General features: G+C 40.0%; 2 protein-coding genes across 7 annotated transcripts in view; one reads left to right on the top strand and one right to left on the bottom strand.

Moving 5' to 3' along the window:
* RECQL5 (RecQ like helicase 5) overlaps positions 1 to 20,521 on the bottom strand; it is a 55,026-nt gene that overhangs the window by 16,065 nt on the left and 18,440 nt on the right. The gene's annotated exons all lie outside the window — the stretch shown is intronic.
* Positions 1,213 to 15,586, top strand: SMIM5 (small integral membrane protein 5). Of its 2 annotated transcripts, XM_078386028.1 has the most exons (4): positions 1,213 to 3,563; positions 11,524 to 11,628; positions 12,428 to 12,585; positions 14,852 to 15,586. In XM_078386028.1, exons 3-4 carry the CDS (start codon positions 12,447 to 12,449, stop codon positions 14,965 to 14,967), a joined length of 255 nt encoding a protein of 84 aa, XP_078242154.1. In that variant the 5' UTR covers positions 1,213 to 3,563; positions 11,524 to 11,628; positions 12,428 to 12,446; the 3' UTR covers positions 14,968 to 15,586. The 2 variants fall into 2 exon arrangements, with proteins under 2 accessions (XP_078242154.1, XP_020660765.2); XM_020805106.3 differs by lacking the exon at positions 11,524 to 11,628.

The following is a 20,521-nucleotide window of genomic DNA, read 5'->3' as shown; positions in this document are numbered from 1 at the left end:
CTTAACTTTGGAATCATCTGAGTATGCAGCTGGGTAAACACGACATGTTGACAACTGCTCCTACCAACCCTTTGGCCAGATGTTAGGATAGCAGTTGTGACATTCCACATAAACCATAGGCATTTGAATAGTTACACAGAGACCTTGTTTTAGGGTTTGTCCGCAATGTCCTTCTCCCCATTCCACTTGCAAATGTCATCATGTCCAAGTGGAAAAACATTCTGGAATGCACTATTATCTCTAAGTGAGAGCATGCATCGTTTGACTAAAGATAGATTAGAACTGCCTGCATAGACAAAACAGCCTTCACACTGTTTGGGCAAAAGAGTTCCTTCAGAAAAGGAATGAGGCCTGTTTGCTTATTTTGCATGTAAAACAGTACTCTGAAATCTTATGGAGAAGTGTGTGCTAAAAGACAAGTGTAAATGCAAACATGATAACAGTTGATCTTTGAATAAGCAGCTATATACTGCCAGTCAATATGCCTTACCTGGAAAAACACTTTTGGACTGTAGCTCATTGATGAGGTGGCTACACTCCATGAAAGCTTATGCCAAATAAATCAAGTTAGTCTTTTGTTCCAGTGCCAAATAACTCTTTGTTCCTTTAGCAAAATATTTAGGTTCCAACTTACCAGTACATTATTTGACAAAGCAGAGTGCAAACCAACCAGAAAACAAGATCCCTGTGTAGCTGTTGTTATCACAGGTCGTATTTTTATTGGTAATGTTATAACCTAGTAAAGTCACTCATCAAGAAAAGCAATACAGTATCGGGTCTTTTCTCCTTAAAACTGATATTGAAATTGCTTTTAAAAACACTTAAAATCTGCTTTTCAAGAGGGTTTGAATATTTTAAATCTACTATAATTTTAGTCTGTCTACTGTCGGCCACTTTGAAAACACTAGCAGGCTGAAAAGCATTAAACAAATATTCTCGAAGGCTTTCACAGCCGGGATCTGATAGTTATTGTGGGTTTTTCGGGCTCTTTGGCCGTGTTCTGAAGGTTGTTCTTTTTGACGTTTCGCCAGTCCCAGTCGTGGGCACCTTCAAAGGAATAGAAGTTTAAATAAACAAACAAATGCAACCAAACTAGTTTGCCAAAGCTGCTGGTATTTATAACCACAATATGGATGGGAAAAACCTCAGCTGCATTCACCAAGCACATCTGTATCTTCTTTTTCCATGTAAACAAATGACACCAAAGGTATATTATGTCCCATGTATACACTCTTTTATACAGACATTGGGTAAATGTAACTCTAAGTATTCCCAAGAGCTTTAAAACTAATCAAATTGAACAGGAGCTAGTGAAAGAGCAACACTGGACCTCTGGTAGAAGAACCTCAGCAAAGCATCTCTAATGCATTTTAATATTACATATTGTTATGCCAGGCAACGGGGGGGGGGGCGGGGGAGAGAAGTGTCAAACACAAACTCTGAGCGCGCTGCTTTGAGAGCACTCCAGGTAAAACAAGCAGTTATCTGTGCTAAAATAGGAAGGGAGGGTGCCCCTCAGGTAGACAGAGCTGAGTCAGTTCCAATGCAGAAGGAAAGGGTGTGAAGTGAAAGATGTCACAAAGCTTGCTTTATGATCCCCACAAAATGGCACTGACTCACACCACTCTCTGGCTTAAAGAAAGCACTCTTTTCACAACCACTGAACAGACGATCTCATGTTGAATTTTCTCTCCCCGCCCCTCTAGAAATTGTTACCACTACTCATCTGGAAATGCCAAGGGTCTTCAGCAAAGTCAACCCTTTGTCTTTCAGAAAAGGAGATTTTCTCAGACAAAAACTTAATTCTATAATGCTAAAAGCACTCCTTTCCCTATTAAGCAGGGACCCATAAAATGGACATTCATTCTTCTCTCCCTTCCTTCCCCCCAAAGGATGGCTTCCATTAGAGTAATGGAATAACTCCACCACCATCGTTAAATCCATACCTTAAAAAACAAAGGGAGGGGGGAAACAAGCTAGTAAATGGATAAGCAGTATTTTTAATAGTGAGCTAGATTTCTAAGGCCACAAGCTGAGCTCCCATACTGAGAGATACTGAAAAGTCCTTGGCCTGTCCGGGTCACTGGGTGTTTATGTGGCTAAAAAAGGGCCACTGTTCTGACACAGAAAAACCTACTATAGAATAAATTACCACCATCGCCGCACCCAGAAGAGTGGGAGACTCAGGTAGCATGAAAGTAGTTGCTAGTGATAGTGCCAGCCGTAGTATCACCAAGTTGGAGAATGCATTCATCGTTGGTGGTGGTGCCTGGATGGAGGTTCCCGTTGGGGCTGGTGGGCGCTAGGTTTGTTCAAGTTTTTACTAATTTTGATTTTCTTTGGTATTATTTTATTTTTGTACTTAATTTTGGATAATTATCCATGTGGAAGAGTACAAACATGTTGCCATCTCAATAAATAAATTGTTCATTCAATAAATGATCAAATGAATAAATAAATGCATTTAAATTTCTAACCCACTCTACTTCCAAGGATTCAGGATAAGAACCAGCCTTCACTTGACAAAATACTACATAACATTCAGTGTAACCAGATTACATATGAGTCTCCACATATCTGATTATGGATAAACACCACTGTTTAAATCCTTCCTTTTAAGGCACACAGAGTATCTAGATTTTTTAAATATTGTAACAGCAGAGATCTGTCCACAATCTCCATGTTAAACAATATGGAACAGAACAGAATAATCACTGAAAAAACAGTCACATCTGAGGAGCATCCTTGGAAAGAGATCTAAGTTTCAGATGTTTTCACATATTTTAAGTCTATGGCTTGATTTAAACACCCCTTTCGCTCCTTCCTCAATTATGTTGTTTCACACTTCTGCATTAAAACAGCTGCCCTTTCAGGTTCCCCCCACTCAGCCAGCAATATTGTTTTTCCTGTACATCAACCTGCAAAAATGTAGAGCAAAGCAACAGACGTGAGCTGTACTGGAGTCTCTTAATCCACTTTGATGTACATTTTTCTAAAACATAGATTTGGCCTGAGAGGCATCTTTTAAGTTTTCTCTTCCTTTACTGTTGTCATCTACAAAGGAGCATCTACTTTAGTAGCAGGCAGAATTTAGTAGCAGGCAAAAAAAATTGCTTCCTTTCATACACAAATACATGGAAGGGAACTGCCATTACTGTGGGCTAAGCTTTAACAGAAATGTCTTGCCACCAGCAACAACACCAACAAAAAGAGCTTCACATAAATCAAGAATTACACAATGAGATTGCAACAAGTGTTGTTTCCTGGACACTCTGCATTCAGAAGCCTGTACTAGCAGCTCAGCTCACCATGTGCTCCCTCCCCTTCTTGATGCACATGTAATATGAGACTTCACATCTCCAGGACTACTAACAACAGAGAGGGAGAGAGGACCGCAAGAGCGAGCAAGCGCAGGCAGGGAGAGCAACTGGCTGTCAGCAGCAGAGAAGTTGAGCAAGAAAGAGCTGGAGAGGGTCAAAACTGGGGGGAAGCAGCAACATGAAATGACAACAAAAAGAAACCACAAAGGAAGACAAAACAACCCGTCCTGCGACACTTTTGGGGTAAGCCTCATTTTTTGCCTCCAGTTATCCTACCACAACATCTGAACAAGGGAGGTGGGACTGTTTAGCTTAAGCCTGTGTTAGTATGTCATAGTACATATTGAAACACAAGATGGCAAAAGAAGGTGTGTGTGAATGAAACATAAAGCAGGGGAATTGCAGGGTAAGAGAGGCAAAGCTTAAGTGGAAAAAAAAAGATGTGCTGCAGTTAAGAGGCAGGGCAGAAAACCGCTTCTGTGTGCTCCCTTATATTCCCTGACACACGCCTGTCTTATGAACTAGAACCCTGAAAGACTCCCAAATCAGCAACAGGAAAAGTAATACTCTGCTCAAAGGAACAACTTAAGTAGCCACATGAAAGGATGCGGGATAAACAAAATGTAAACAGGCCAGCTGTAAACAATTCTCCAATTTACATGGACTAGTTTGCAGAATAGAGCTCAGAAGTTTTAAGGTATCTTCCCAGAACTTGGTCAAACATCACAGGGCCTTCTCTTTTCCAACTATCAACTAGATTTTGAAGGAATGCTGCAGAAGTTGCCAAATTATGTGATTAAATTTTGTAGCACTATTTGGGCCAAGAGCAACATCTCCACCATGAGCCAAACAGCCCTACCGCTATTGCGCACAAAATCAGGGTCTGTTTCTTTCTGGACTTTGTGCCAATTAGAAGACATTCAACATTTGTATACACACACTTGGCTCTCCCACAGAGTTAGAAGAGAACAGCTGCAGAAATATGGAACAAATTTTAATGAAGTCTGTTACAAAGGAATGCTATATGGATTTAAAAAAAGAATATCTACTCTGCAGCAGATAGTACCTGCACCGTAGAGTCCTATTTTACTGGGACCTGATATTTAACTGAACTCAGCATGCTCTAACTGCTAAGAAACACTTGTCTGAGTAGCGTACTTAATTCTTGTGCACATGCAAAGCACATTACACATAATATAGGGAAATAAAAGCTTTTATTTGGAGCTGTTTGCTACACATTACAACAGAGGAAAAGGACCATCTAATTGAGATACATATCTAGAACAAAGACTTATAACAGAACACATGAAGATTTGATTCCAATCAGATTTGTTCTGCTGCACATTTTCTAAAGCAATATATACCACTGACTGCAATCATCTTCTGCACCTAACACAGATCAAATAGACGTGTCTTTATGCCATATGAAAAAAAAATGTTAAAAGGATACAATGAAACAGTGGCCCAAATCTGCTTACCTAGTTATGCTGGCACAATACAAACAGAATCACCTTAGACATTATCAGTTGTGTATTGAGTTATGTGACTCAACTGATAATTGTTCATGTTGATTGCTTTAGTTGGGGAAATTTACCCACAAAATTATGGCATTTGTGTAGCACAATTACACATGAACTTTGAAGGTGCTGTGGAGCATTTCAGTCACTTTGGAAAGTCTGCAATATACAGTATTTTCATCGAAATGCATCAAAAGGTTAAAGACTCAAAACATGAATCTCTAAGATTAAAAGTTGCTAAGAAATTCCACAATGAAATCTGGTGTGCAGAAATCCTAAGAATGATAAACTTACAAGATGCTCCTTCCTTGGGTGCTTATTTACATGTTTATCTTATTCTGTCTGTTCACCAACAGCAGCTTGCACTCTGGAACAAGTGATAACAGCACAAATGGGCTTGAACTCATTTGCAGCTGAAAGATAAAAATGTTCCTTCTTTCCATACTTAGATTAGCACACACATAAGCATGTCCACATATACGTGGCTTTGGGCCATAAATGCTGTAGGCCACAATGCATTTATTAATCTTGAAAGCACCATCAGATTCTTTACTGTAATAGACTAATATCTTTAAACTATAACAAACGTTATTTAAAAAGATTCTGTCACACAGTAAGAACATTAGAAGGACCCGTGCTCTTGAGTGGAGGGCCTTAACTTTTTAAATAAAAGAATCCATGAAAGTAGTTTGATTCTCACTGCCACCTTTCTATTCAAGCTGGCCTCCACCAATCTTTTATGGTAATGGCATTTCCTGCACCTTCTTACTCTTCAGATAAAGATTCTCCCAGATTCCTGATGGCCTTTATTTAACAATCAATGCCATAAAAAATATTCAACAGTTATCACAGGATATTTTATGAAATTTAGGAAAAATCCTTTTGACATTCTCAAAGGTATTTTTAGCCATAAAAATATAAAAAATGTTCTACAGAAAGATACAAATCTTATTTATTTCCCCAACAACCAAAACAATAATAAATCTTACATCAAATTACTTATTTCCAAAATGTGAACTAGAACAAGAAGGCTATCTTAACATGCTAGCAATGCTTAGCTTGCATGGACCATAGGAGGGTTCCCCAACCACCACCATCAGACAGGTCTCTGTCTGTGACTGGACAAACCTCACCTCCCAGACAAAACACAACCTGAAAATTATAATAAGCATGAAGCAATTTCTATAGTTTAAAAAGTGCCCAAGCTAGATATGAGCATAGATGAACAACTGTTAAATTTTAAGTAGATTAGATTACGCATCCTTCAGTCTCGAGAGACTATGGTAACGTGCTCTGTATGGAGGACTTGGAGGCAGTCCCAGAAGCAGCAAAATCAGGGAGCTGGACAGGGGACAGATTGTATTTTTCTTCAGTGTGGAAGGGATTGTCACTCTTGAATTGGCCTTCTCAAACTTTAATATGGCCCAGAAATTTTTACTCATCTCATAGGAATCTGTTGCTATCTCCAATACATTTTGTCAAGGGCAGCCCATTAAGAGGCAACAGATTTGGCACCAACAAGCCCCTCTCGGGAAGTACTGTAAAGCCAGGCTACTTCAAGAGGACAGACCCTATCCCACGCTGCTATGCTCTTCGTATCTGAAAGTAATGAGATCTGGAGATGGCTTCCAAGGATGACCTTATTATTCGGAAAGGTTGTTGCAGGATCTGATGTACCAAATTTCAGGGAGAGTCAGATCTCATCTGCAGCAGTACTCCCATCCCTTCTCCACCTCACCATTGTTTTCTTTCTTTTTTGGATTTACTTACTGGTCCTCATCCACCCATCACCAGGGAACATTTCTTATTATGAATAAATGGGGGTAAAAGTTTAATTTCATTAGCATACAAATGACACAGTTCTCCTAAATCTTGTTCTGTACTTTGTAGCAGGCTGGCTAGTTACAAAAGTTAAACACAATAGGTAATACACTGTTTATAGTTCTGCAGTGCTTTAACCATGTTTAAATTAGCTGCTTTCGCTAGCATACTGAAAATCCCTTCTTAAGAGCATAAGAGCCCAGCTGGATCAGGCCAAGGGCCCATCTAGTCCAGCTCCCTGTATCTCACAGAGGCCCCACCAGATTTCTCTGGGAGCACACAAGACAACTAGAGACTCCTCTCCTGAAACCCCTCCCCTGCATTTGGCATTTGGAGGTCCGTTCCTTTTAAGCCTGGAGAGTATACATCCCCATCATGGCTTGTAACCTGCAATGGACTTTTCCTTCAGGAATCTGTCCAATCCCCTTTTAAATGCATCTAGGCCAGATGCCATCACCACATCCTGTGGCAAGGAGTTCCACAGAGTAACAACATGCTGGGTAAAGAAATATTTTCTTTTGTCTGTTCTCACTCTCCCAGCACTCAATCTGAGTGGATGTCCCCTGGTTCTGATACTGCATGAGGGGGAAAAGAGCTTCCCTCTATCCCTCTATAATATGCTGTGGATCTCTTTAAATGTCCCCTTCCAGCTGTCAGTGTGTGGTGCATGAGAAAGTGAAAGAGATTTTGATATTGACTCAGAATTGAGAATTTGGGCAGACTCAGAACAGCTCTTTGTAGTCATGCTGCTTTCTCTTCATGGAGAGAGATTTGTTCAAATGTAACAGAAAGGACCAATGCGAATTTTGCTGCTACCTGTCAAGGTTTTCTTCTACAAAGACATTTTATTTGTAATTTCTTGCTGGTCAAATCTAATCACTGCTATGACAGTTCTGGCACTGCTGGCATCCAGGTACATATTTTCAAAAACATTTATTGTTTTGAGTTGCCTGAGGGGAAAAAACTCCAAAAGCATCTCAAACGAAATTCTCTCCAACAGATTTCTTTCCACCATTCCTTATTGCATGTGACACACTTATGGAAACTTTCAGGTTCTCTTTGGATTCAGCTGACTTTCAAGGGATACAGACACTACATGTTCTGAAAAACCTCTAATGCAGAAAAAACTAGACTATTGATTCAGAAATACATAAATGAACTATGGTTCCTTTTGACAGAAGCTTTAATTCCAAGGCTCCGATTAAGAAAACAACTCATATTCTTCTTTCTTTTCTTTTTTTAAATAAAGCGGCTCCCTCGGTTCTGTTAACTGACAACAGAGGAAGAAAAGTTTGAATAAAAGTGCAAGACTCTAGAAGAGACATATGAGGGGAAAACAGTATTTTCTGGAAAAAATATGCAGAAGAGTTTGGCAAGAGCTTTCTGTACAGCTAAGGAAAAACATACAATTTGAAACACATGTCTGGGAATAGGAAAACAGAGTCTTGGCTTGTATTACCAGCTGTCATACAGTACAGAGGACTCTTAGTCTCCGTAAAGCACAACTGCTAAAGAGCATTTGTCAGAGGCTATACAGTACAGCAAGTTAGCATATTTATTACCCACTTGCATCAGGAACACACAGATGGTGTGATAACTGGAAGAAACTAGAACTCAAGAATGAGATCCTCGGCTTTTCAGAAGCATTTGGACTCTACTCCCTTTCCATGAATTCCACATTTGAGTGTGTCGATCTGTTATACTCATTATACGGGAGGAGGAAGCTGCTTGGCTGGAAATAAAAGGCAAACTACTTCTGAGTAATCTATACCTAGAAAACTCTATAAAAGTCATCATAAGTCAGAATCAACTTGATAGGACATGATTATTTATTCATTTATTTACTTATAATAGATTATATCTCTATCAATATGCAATGCGAACAGGTTTAAAACACTATACAAACCAACCCGGCTTCTCATAACAGCACATTCCAAAGCCTGGGAACAACCATTGAGAAGGCCTTCTCTTGTGACCTCACCCAATTAGCTTGGGAAGATGGTGGAGTCGAGAGAAGGGCCTCCCCAGAAGGTCTTAATAGCCGAGAAGGTTCCTATGGAGTAGTAAGATTCTTCAAATACCCTGGAGCCAAGCCATATAGGGCTTTATAGGTAATAATCCGAACTTTGAATTAGTCCTGGTAAAAGACTGGCAGCCGGTGAAGCTACTGTAATAAGGGAATTACATGCTCCCTGTAACTAGCACCAGTCAGCAGTTTGGCTGTAGTATTTTGTATCATGTGAAGTTTCTGAACATTATTCAAAAGTACATGAGCACACTGCAGTAATCCAAACAAGATGTACTTTAGGCATGTGTCACAGTGGGCAGACTGAACATCTCAAGAAACAGGTGCAACCAGTATACCAGCTTTAATTGTACAAAGGCATTCCTGCCCATATTCATTAGATCACTTTTGGATAGACTAGTTTTACTACAAAACTAGAATGAAAGGTAAATTTCTTAATCCAGATAGGCATTCTGAAATACCTGTGTGTTTAAACATAGGCCTGAGTCCAAATCTTGATGAAATCAATTGCCTTTATTTCTCCAAGCAGTTTCAGAAAATATACTGCTATCAAAACACTCCATAAATCAACTGCTTGTGAAAGGAAGGTTTTGTTCAAACTAAAATCTAAAGAATGTCCTTGTTACCAACAAGCCAGCAAGGCAGTCTATTCTGTGCTCAGAAGCAGCAGCATCTGGGTGCCTAGCTACATGTATAAGTAAGAAACTGCACACACCTTCCCAGGTACTGGGAAGATGGAGAGTTTAAATGAGAAATCTGTCTTCAGAAGGAAATGCCACTTCATAACATTACTTTACCAGGGTCAAATTACAGCACAATCTGGTAAACACTCAGAAAAAAGTCACCCACTTAAAAGTTTTTCAAAGGGCATTAGCTTTACAACTTACTGCACAAGAAGAAAGAGACAAAAGGAAACACAATTTTCCCACTGGCCTATGTGGCTCAACATCACCCAGCGACTACAAAAGTGATATACTGAAACATCCCTCCATACATGCATTGGCTTGCTTTGACCTACTTTCATGCTTACTTTCACAATTTCACCACGTGTACAGAGATCCAAACAGAAAAAGTTAACAAAGGACCTAGGGCTGGAATGTTAGGCTCCTCTAGAAAAGACAACAATGCTGGGAAAGGTTGAAGACAGAAGGAAAAGAAGAAAACTGCTTTCTTTTCCTGTCTTAATACTCACAACAGGATCCCTTTTCACAGGTGGCACACAAGGCAATGCCAAACCACAAAGGAAAGAACCAGATCTTCAAAGAGACATGCATGGTGCCAAACTAGTTTCACTGACTTACTGTAGGCAATGCTTGCATTACTATTGGTTCAAGCTAATTTCAGTTACAGCAAAAAGTCTACTCTTGGATCCATCAGGAAAACCATACCAAGTCATGTTTTCTTGAGTGCCTTTGTTAAGTGGGTGAGATTTGGAAATCAGCTACCCTGACAAGGCACTGTGACTTGCTGCAATGTAACAGTGATTTTATTATAATGTGCAGCTACGCCATGTGTAAAAAAAATGCTTTGGCACCATAATACTCCGATTAGCATGCTTCGAAGGAAATCTGGTGGGCCACATGGTTCTTTCCTTGCTAAGGAGTCCAGTTTTGTCAATACATGATCCCCAAACCAACAATTCCTTGCAGTATTTGAATATTTCTGCCACTGCTAGCTCTGTTGAATGCATACACATGCATACTGGTAAATATTACCCAGCTCTGAGAGGTGAGGTCATTTCTCTGGTCAAGCCAGAGGAACCTCAAGCTTTTTGGCTTTGAAGTACAACAAACCTGAAATCACTTCTCATTTATTACAGAAAACCTAACAGAAATGGGTCTTTGCTCACTATTTCTAGGCCCAATGAACTGTATTCAACATATCAAATCCATAATTTACAAATCCATAATTGGAACTAGGACCAATTCATTTCAGACCAGTGTAGAACAGAGGCAGAGTACAATGGTGAGTTTCTGATGGGTCATGAATGGGAAGCAAGGGTAAGCTTACACACACACAAACACAGACTTTCTCCCTCAAGCTCACAAAGTCACTAAACTGCTGCCAAGCATAGCCTCCTGATAAGAGAATATATTCCTTGGGGAAAAGGCTAGGAGATTCTTTCTCTGGAGCACTTCCTTTGAGAAGATAAAACAGGACAAATAGAAAACGCAATGTTAAAAGAATGGCATGCTTTAAGCCAGTGATGGAGAAATTTTTTGAGCCCGAGTGTCCAAATTGAAAAATAAAACATAACCCAGTGAATGGTGGCGGCGGCGGAAGAGGGAATCCCGAGCACAAAGGTGCCTCCAGTTGTGCCCAGCCCCACCACTGCCTATAGATTGGCTGGCCCACCAACATCATCGCCAGCTGTTCTGGATCCTGGCCGCTGCCTGTCAAGGTGCTAGCACTGCGACTGCAGCCACCTCCTCAGGTCTGGCTGCCGGGGGCAGCGATCCAGAGATTTAGGGCATATGCCATATGTTCACCATTGCTGTTTTGGCACTCAGCCATCCTCAGTCCCCATATAAAAATAGGACTATGAATTATCATTAGGGTGGTAAATGGCAATTTCTATATTTCCTAATAGACATTTAATAATAGATGTACATTAACAAGGAACAAAAAAATGAACATTTTCTGGCTACCGCTGAAAACTTAAGCTGGGGCAAAACAGCTGAGCTCAGCCTCACCTAGTGGCATACTGGATGAAAAAAAGGTAAAACCAAGCAACAATAGCATAGCCTGACCTGCTGTGATGTTACACTGCCTTTTCAAGAAGCTCTTCAATAGTCCTCCTGCCTCAGGGCTTCATCTTTTCTTCATTTGCTTCATTTAGAGGGAGAAAATAATTTCAGAATACCGCAGTTCCCATCCACAGATGGAAAGACAAGCCCTTATTGGAAGCAGCTAAATCTTCCTCTCTACTAAATAAATTGCCTCAGTAAGTAAAACAGTGTAAGAACCTTTAGCACACAAGTTGGAGCAGAATTCTCAGTGCCACCAAATGACATTTTTAGATGCCAGAGCACTCAGAATACTATATAAAACAGACAGAATCTAAGAAGCTCTAGAACAAAAGCAAATGCCTCTCAACAGAATGGAATGTAGAATATGGAATGCCATTTAGGACAAGGCCACAATATCACGTGTTTCATGTGAAACACAGAACTTTCCGCAAAATTGTTTATTTCCTTCTAAGACTGAAAAGGGCATTTCTGGACCCTAGACACAGAACATACTTCCCTGATGGAAGATCAAGAGATCTCTGTCAGCTAGTTATGAACCAGCTTTTACTGTGCATGCTGCTGTTGCAAAACAGCACATACAGTTCAGGTCTAATGACAAATGAAACAAACAAACAAATGGGGAATTCTGGAAGAAGTATATATTTTAAGTGAGTAATATCTGACCATATTGTATGGTTTTTTAATTTTTATTTTGGCCTAGGAAAACATTACTTAGGAAGAGTCTACATTACTACTGTACCTCTGAAATAATGGGAGTAAGACTTGGGAAATCAGCTTTTCCTGAGTCTGAATGCATATTACATTTGGATGTGTCTAATAAGCTCCTTCAGAGCAGCTGCATATGAATGGAATTCATGGGCAGAGCCCTGAAAAACTTGTTTTGCTGGTGAGCTTGATTTAGCACCAAAGAAAAGGTAACTCCTTTCAAGAGGCACTGTGAAAAACAGCTAACAGCAAAACTCTTCTGCTTCCCTCCCTGCTTTTGTGTTCCAGTGTTACAAAAGGTGGGCTGATGAAAACAAGAATGTCTTACGAAGACTTTCAGAATGAACTCTATACAATTGGTAACAAGCTATGGCTGAAGCTCCAAAGACTACCCAAGGCTGAACCTTTGGAGATTGTGTCATTTCTTGTTGTTATCCTATTCATTGGTGAGTACAAAGTTTTCCATGTGCTTGCAACTCACTAAGCCTATCAGGTGTGGTTACTTCATTTTTGTTTTTGTGGAACCTCTCTCATCTCTGGTTTACTCAAAAATTGTAATGTATAGAGCACAATTAAACTGTGCTTCATACAGAGCATGTTACCATAGTCTCTTGAGAGTGAAGGATGCCTACTAGTAAACTGTGTGCGAGACAAAACTGGGAGCAAAGAAGACTTTAGTGTAGGTTTACATTGACAAATTCTACCATGTGTCAACTGAATGCCATGAGAACTATCCAAATTATGAAAACAGGCATCTAGAAGTCCGAGTTAAATGGAAATATTGCCTGGATTTACATTAAAGTATACACTGATCAGCTAGAACATTAAAACCACTGACAGGTAAAGTGAACGGCACTGATTATATCATTACCGTGGCACCTGTCAAAGGGTGGGATATGTTAGGCAGGAAGAGAACAGTTAAGTCTTTAATTTCGTATGTTGGAAGCAGGAAATATGGGCAAACAAAAAAGATTGAAGTGACTCTGAAAAGGGTCAAATAGTGATGGTTAGATGAATGGGTCACAGCATCTCCAAAATGGCAAGTCTCGTGAGGTGTTCCTGGTATGGACTGATTAGTACCTACCAAAAGTGGTGCAAGGAAGGGCAACCAGTGGATGCGGGCGCCCAAGGCTCACTGATGCACACGGGGAGCAAAGGCTAGCCCATCTGGCTTTGTCACAAAGAAAAGTTATTGTAGCTCTTTATCCTCTGGGCAATGCTCTGCAGGGAAACCTTGGGTCTTGGCATTCATGTAGATGTTACTTTGCCATCTACCTAAAGATTGTTGCAGACCATGTACACCCCTTTATGGCAATGGTGTTCCCCGGTGGCAGTGGCCTCTTTCAGCAGCATAATGCACCCTGTCACAATGCCAAAGTTGTTCAAGAATGGTTTGAGGAACATGAAAAAGAATTCAGGGTGTTGCCTTGGCCTCCAAATTCCCCAGATCTGAATCCAATTGAGCATCTATGGGATGTGCTAAAACGCCATGGAACTTCCACCTCACAACTTGTAGGACTTCAAGGATTAATGTCTTGGTGCCACATACCTCAGGACACATTCCGAGGTCTTGTGAAGTCCATGCCCCAACGCATGGGAGCAGTTTTGGCAGCATGAGGGGGACCTACACAATACTAGGCAGGTGGTTTTAATGTTGGGGCTGATCAGTGTAGCTATAGTGAAGCAGTACTGAAACCTACAGTTTCAATTGTCACAGCCATGAGCTCCCTCCTCATCTAATTATGGATTATTCTCCGTAATCAAAATCTCCATGGAGGATATTTTAGGAAAGGGAAGGATTGTCTGTTTCTACCCAGTTTCTCCAGGTACAGAATAGAATCTGAAACATGCTTCAGAATCTGCATTAAAGTTTCATGTCATTAAAAGAGAAGGAGGATCAATTTACACAATCATCTAATTCAGGAGGATCTCAAATCCTTTGGGTATCAATTTCAGGGAGCTGAAAAGGATAGAGCAGAAGCAGGGATGACGAGTTGTGCATTTTTTAAACATAATCCCTACTGCACAAGCCTAAATCTGAATCAAGCCAGTTAGTTGTTAGTACCAGTTACTGTAAAGCAGAGCTGGCCAAAATGTCAAAGTTTAAAGTCATTCAAAACAGCCTCAGGGGATTTGAGCGACACAGTCTGTGTTAGGTCTCTTGTGTGTCTTCCCTCGACTACACACTGTATTCACTACCACTAGTTGCCTATATGTACTGTATCTTCCAGCCACCTCTTGCTCTTCCTATTTGGTCTCAAATTCTATTCATTTTATTATGTAACCTGCTCCACTGGCTCCAATGAGGCACCTCCTGCTTCCCTTTACTATCTCAGCCTATCTGCATTTTGCGAACACATTACTTTGAGACAAATATTGAGAGACAATTATCAATCATGTCTACTACTATCTCCCTCTCTCAATCCAACCTCCTTGTCAGGCACAACTGGGAGAACGAAGGGGACATTTTATTGTTAAAACCAAACAATCAAGAACATTCACCTCCATCTCACAGCTTGGACCTACTGAGGTACAGCTCTTGCCGCTGGCAATTATTGTGCTGTTTCCTTAAGTAAATCCAGAGGACAGGAAACATATCTGACAGCCATGTGTCCATTTCCAGCTACTCCACTACATAATAAATTGGGTTTGTTCTAATTTTTGGCTAGCACTCCAGAAGCTAATATTCCTCTTTTTCACTTCATTTCCCAGCTACCGTCCTTTTAATGATGATCATAGCTTGCAGCTGTTGCTGTGCCCGCTGCTGCAATGGAAGGCCCCAGCCCAAGGGAAGGAGGATTCAAGTTCAGCCAACTGGCCATGTGTAAGAATGCATTGAGAGGAATATGTGGACATTCAGAGGAAATGATACAAAATGACTGCTGTAAGCTGGCACAGGAATCACCTTTACAGCAGTCCACAGAACAGAATGATATATGGGAACATCAAGGAAAGGAAAAGAGAGAAGACAAGAGAGGTTCAAACCTTCACTGGACTAGGTTTGTACATCAAGGCCACATGAGACAGTGAGAAAACCACCGAATTCACAGTATTTGTCTCTCTGCCCTATTAAGACACTAAAAAGAACCATGTTACCATCAAGATACTATGACCATAGTGTCTCCGCTGGCAAGGGGATAAAACTAAACATACACAAAACTGCCAAACACGCCATAAGCAAACCTGGATGGATGAAGGGAATTTCTACTTCTTTTTACAGGAGGAGTTCCAGAGAAACACTAAGTACCAGAACGTCCCCTGAATTCCAAGCTACGTGCAAATGCTTAGCAGAGTGAATTACAAGGGGAACATTGTTTCCTCCTGCTGTCCAACTGTCTCTACAGCCAAGAATACCACAGCATATGAGGTCTGACCAAGTCATTCATTCAGGAGAAAGGATGACACAGCCTTGCAGTTGATACATGAACCCAGAGACTGCAAAGAAAAGCAGCAACAAATCCTCCACATGTCCTTAACAAAGGAAGGCCAAGTGCCAAAGAGAGCAAGTATATTACTTGCAATAATCACTGCCTGCGCAATGATGAGAGTGAAAAAAAAATATAATCTCTAAAATACTATATTTTGGCCTGTCTGCCTTAAAGGGTGATGCCTTACTCCTTTTTTAAAAACAGAAAAAGAAAAAAAGTTGTGTTTTTTGGTGTTTACTTTTCTAATACAAATTTTGTGTGTATTTTACTTAATTGATTCATTACAAACCAAACGTTAGAACAAGAAAGGAGAATAACTAAACCATACTTTCCACTGGTATGTAGAATTTATAGGTAAATATGTTCCTGAAAAAGAACATTCCTGTGAATTGCTTAGTCACACACCACATCCTAGGAGGCTTCCAAAAAAGGGGATGAAGACAAACTCACATTTCAGAGTCCCTTTTAGGTTACTCAAATGAAGGGTGTCAAAATGTCCCATTCATTGGGGCCTGTAGTTTATAGCACATTTATTCACAGAATTACACAAGCTGCAGCGAGGGTTGTGTTAATTTAGGATATGTGTGCAGCAGCTGGGTGTTGGCATTATGACAAACAGTAGAGTAAAAGTAAAGCCAAGAATGAACTGCCCAGCTACAGTTTACAACTGAAAGTAGAATTACTTATCCTAAAAGACAGCCTTGTGTATTAGGTTTCTACTCCACTGAACTTCAAAGGAGGTTACATGTGTACAGGACAGAAACAACAGAGCCTGACAAGTACAAGCAGAAAAAGTGATCTGGGGGTGGTGGGGGTGATAATTATTTGTAAAAATCTACTGAAGCCATCTGTACTGCTCCTGTAGCATCAAGGTAATGTATGGGTAACCTCTTACATTTATTGACCTTTCTATCTAAATTAGCCAAAACTGTCAAGCCAGTAGCATGTCACAAAGACACACATTATTTGTGTAGTAGTAGTGAAATATTTTCACTGCTGCAGACCTGTTCCTGCCACGTAATAATCGGAGTGATCATTAAATGAGGAGCAATGATGCTCAGAGTGATAAAATAAGCATGCATTTCCTATTGAGGTAGATTTACAGGACAACAGTATTGAACAGTTATAATTTAACAAATATTTAAGTACATCTTACAGCCATTAAGGTTTAATCAGGGTATGGGATACATTCTTCTCCCCTGACGTGTGCCAAAAGTTATAAGCAATAGCTAAAAGCTTCCATTGATAGTTTTGTGTTTTCATTTTTCCTGATCGATAAAGACTGCACTTGACAAAGAAGCCTCTAACAAGCGCTAACTATTCCCTAAAAGATTTTTGTAGTGTTCCTCCACTATTCTATGATTCTGTGTTGGTCTAGACATTTCAATCTAGCAAGACTTTGCTTTGCTTTGAAATGTCTAGACCAACACAGAATCATAGAATAATGGAGATGGAAGGGTCTATAAGGCCATCAAGTCTAACTCCTTGCTCAACGCAGGAATACAAATCAAAGTATATCTGACAGATGGTTTTTGCACAGATGTTTCTGCAAGTACAGCAGGAAAAGCACAAATCAGAGAAAAGGGATCCTGGAAACCACAGACAGTGCTAACCATCAGAAAGTCAGGACACTTGGTATCAGTTATACTGCTAAGAGTAGATGCTCAATCTCATTCCCTGTTTCTTCGAGCAGTGATGATCACACTACAGCTAGGAAAGCAACAGGAGAAAGAAAACGTGTTCATAACATCAACAATCTTTGTAGGAATAGCTGAAGTGGAATGTTTTAGGAGTGACTATATTACATTAGTAAACAGAATTCAGATAAAATAATAGATTCATAGAGTAATGAAACAAAACTGAGTGTGACTGGCCATGAGTTACAACCATGTGGGCCTATCTGTATGTTACAAGTTCTGGTAACATGTGCAAAGCAATCATATGGTCTGGATAAAACACAGAATTACCTCCCAACTCAGTACAAATGTCTAGTGATAAACTATGGTACAACTTTCTCAACTGCAATAGGCTGATGGTATATCAGATATTCTGGTCCAGCAGTTTTAACATGTGCACATATATATTGTATATATGAATCACTACTGCACAACTTTTTGAACCATGAAGCTGAACGTAATTCAGTATCTGCTTACCATGCCTAGAACCATGCCTAGATTATTCTTCCCCTCCAGCTTCCAAAATCCCAGGAAAGTTGCAAAAAACAAACCTATCAAGCCCTAGGTTGACTACTGGGCAGGGTTGCTACTCTTATGCTTATTCTGCCAAGCCATTCCATATGCAGGCCTGCATTAAGCCAACTCTAAGCTTGTTCCTGGAGCCTTAAAGCTTGTCCGAGATATATAATTCAACTCTTCTTCATTTGTTTAAAAAGGACTACAGAGAGTGATCAAAAGGGAGCAACCTATTTATATTGGGTGTGACTTGTTTTAGGAGTCATTCCCTCACAGAGAAGGGCTGGGACAGAAAAGCAAAACCAGCAATCATACAAGTAGGAACCAAGATTAACTCGACTTCAAAACACAGCTGCTTCTCTAAACATGCACAGCAGGCACAAGTCTAGAGAGCAAAAGACCAACACAACACAATGATATAACAATGCTTTCTCCTCTCAAACATTTCTGGGTCTACTAAGGATGGAGTCTACACAAATGCAATCAATACATGAGGGAGGAACTAGACATGCCATGGTATCATTGTATATAGGATCTCACATGGTCTTTTGTAAATACTATGGCACCCAGTAGTTGCTTTGAAGACTGGGGAAGACATGTTTGTCTGGAAGAGAGTGCTGAATTCTTTCTTCCCATTCCCAACAATTACACTCATCATCTACCAATTCTTTGAGGACTAACAGTCTTTCTCCTGTCTTCAAATCAGACACCTGGGGCTCCGAATTACTGGCAAGGGGAGGTTTAAAGACTAGCTTAGGCATTTTCACTGCTTATTATATATTATTGCTTTTGTTAAGTAATTCTAAAATACACATCTGCATAAAGTTTATTGCTATAACATATGTTTACAAAATCTATATAACACCAAACTACTAGACCAATGCCCTGTACTTGAAATAACTGGTTTAAATGCCCTCTAAAATGTCCATTACCTATGAAACCCTATTTAGATGAGAAGTCAATTAAGATAAAATGACAGTTTATACATTATTCTAGAGTACACATCCATGGACATGAATAACTCTTCTCATATTCTACCACAGTGGTTCTTAACCTTTGTTACTCGGATGTTTTTGAACTGCAACTCCCAGAAACCCCAGCCAGCACAGTTGGTGGTGAAGGCTTCTGGGAGTTGCAGTCCAAAACTCCTGAGTAACCCAAGGTTAAGAACCAGTGTTCTACCTCACCATATCAATGCAAGTAACTAGCAATCACTATTGAATATGTCTTAATTTCCAATCATCAGAGTCATCTACTATGACTCTGGCTTTGAATATCTCAGCTAAGCAGTCTGGGTTACAGTAATGAGGAAACCATGGTTATTTTCAAAAGGCTTGTTTCAACGCTATGCTATATTATTCAGGAGGCTAACATTCTAACCAGATTGTAAAGGGACTTCAGATTTTTCTGAGGGATTTTTCAAAAACATTTAATATTAGCTCTATACTGACATACTTAAAATTGGCTGTAATTGTTCCTGATTACAGTGTAAGGTTCACTGAAAAATACAAACTTAGTGTACTTAAACAGTAACAAATTAAGTGACAGTGTGCCACAACTTATTAAGACAGTGACTGAAGATAAAAATACAGCTCCACATGTGCAACTAGGATGTCAGCACCATCAGCAATTTGCCACTGATTAAAGGCTTCTTTTGGCAATTTCACATGGCCTCCCTACACTGTGTATTATTCACAGAGTGCCCTGAAACTGCCCTGAATTAGTGGCAATTTGCCACTGCTGTGTAACAGGATTTCAGCCTATGTATGGTTTTATCACATCGTAAGAGAGATACTGGAGACTGAAAAAGTGCAAAAGAGAACTAATAAACATGATGGAAGAACTGGTATGAGACTGGAGAACATGGATTCTTTAATGCCATATTGTGGTGAGGGGGCTTACTGCTAGGGCAGAGAGGGATACCTCCTTTCCCCAAGGCTATGACCTCAAACTTAATTTTCCCCACAGCTATGAAGAATTTTTAAAAGTATCAGTTGGGACTGATGGAAGCTTTTGAAACAGTCCTCATTGGAATGAGAAGTTGTGTAAGAAATAACACATGAATGGTGTCTGAGAAATCACTCTTGGGTGGGGTGTTCATGTCAGAAGCAGAGCTCTGCCTCCAGCATGGTGCCATTCAGTGTTGTCATGTGGTCCTTGTAGCAAGACCAAATGAGGTTCCTCATTCCTGGGCTGAAGCATTCCTTGGGAGAGGGTGGGGAAACTTGTGAAGGCTACAGCTCCACAGCCCTGCCCTAGGAGGAAAGGCTGAAGTGACGTGAGATTTTTCGCTAAGAGAGAGAAAAAAAGACTATGCAATCCTATACCCAATAACTTAAAAGAGTAAGCCCCAATGAGCTCAATGGACTCTACTTTTGAGTAGTTACACAAAAGATAGCATTATAATAGAGAACAGATACAGATAATGTTGCATTTGATTAAAGTGACACATGTCTTAGTTACATCCCATTTGGATTACTGTGACATGCTCTATGTGGGGCTGCCTTGGAAGGCAGTTCAGAAACTTCAGCTAGTGCAAAGCTCAGCCAGACTACTGACTGGGGCCAGCAACAGGGAGCCTATAACACACCTGTTACAAGAATTGCACTGGCTACCAGTCCGTTTCTGGGCCCAATTCAAAGTGCTGGTCATTACCTATAAAGCCCTATTATTATTATTATTATTATTATTATTATTATTATTATTATTATTATTATTATTATTATTATTATTATTATTATTATTATTATTATTATTATTAT

The sequence above is a fragment of the Pogona vitticeps genome, chromosome 2, assembly GCF_051106095.1.
Source record: "Pogona vitticeps strain Pit_001003342236 chromosome 2, PviZW2.1, whole genome shotgun sequence".
Taxonomy (NCBI): domain Eukaryota; kingdom Metazoa; phylum Chordata; class Lepidosauria; order Squamata; family Agamidae; genus Pogona; species Pogona vitticeps.
Note: the sequence above shows the minus strand (reverse complement) of the source record. Positions and strands in the feature narration are given on the sequence as shown.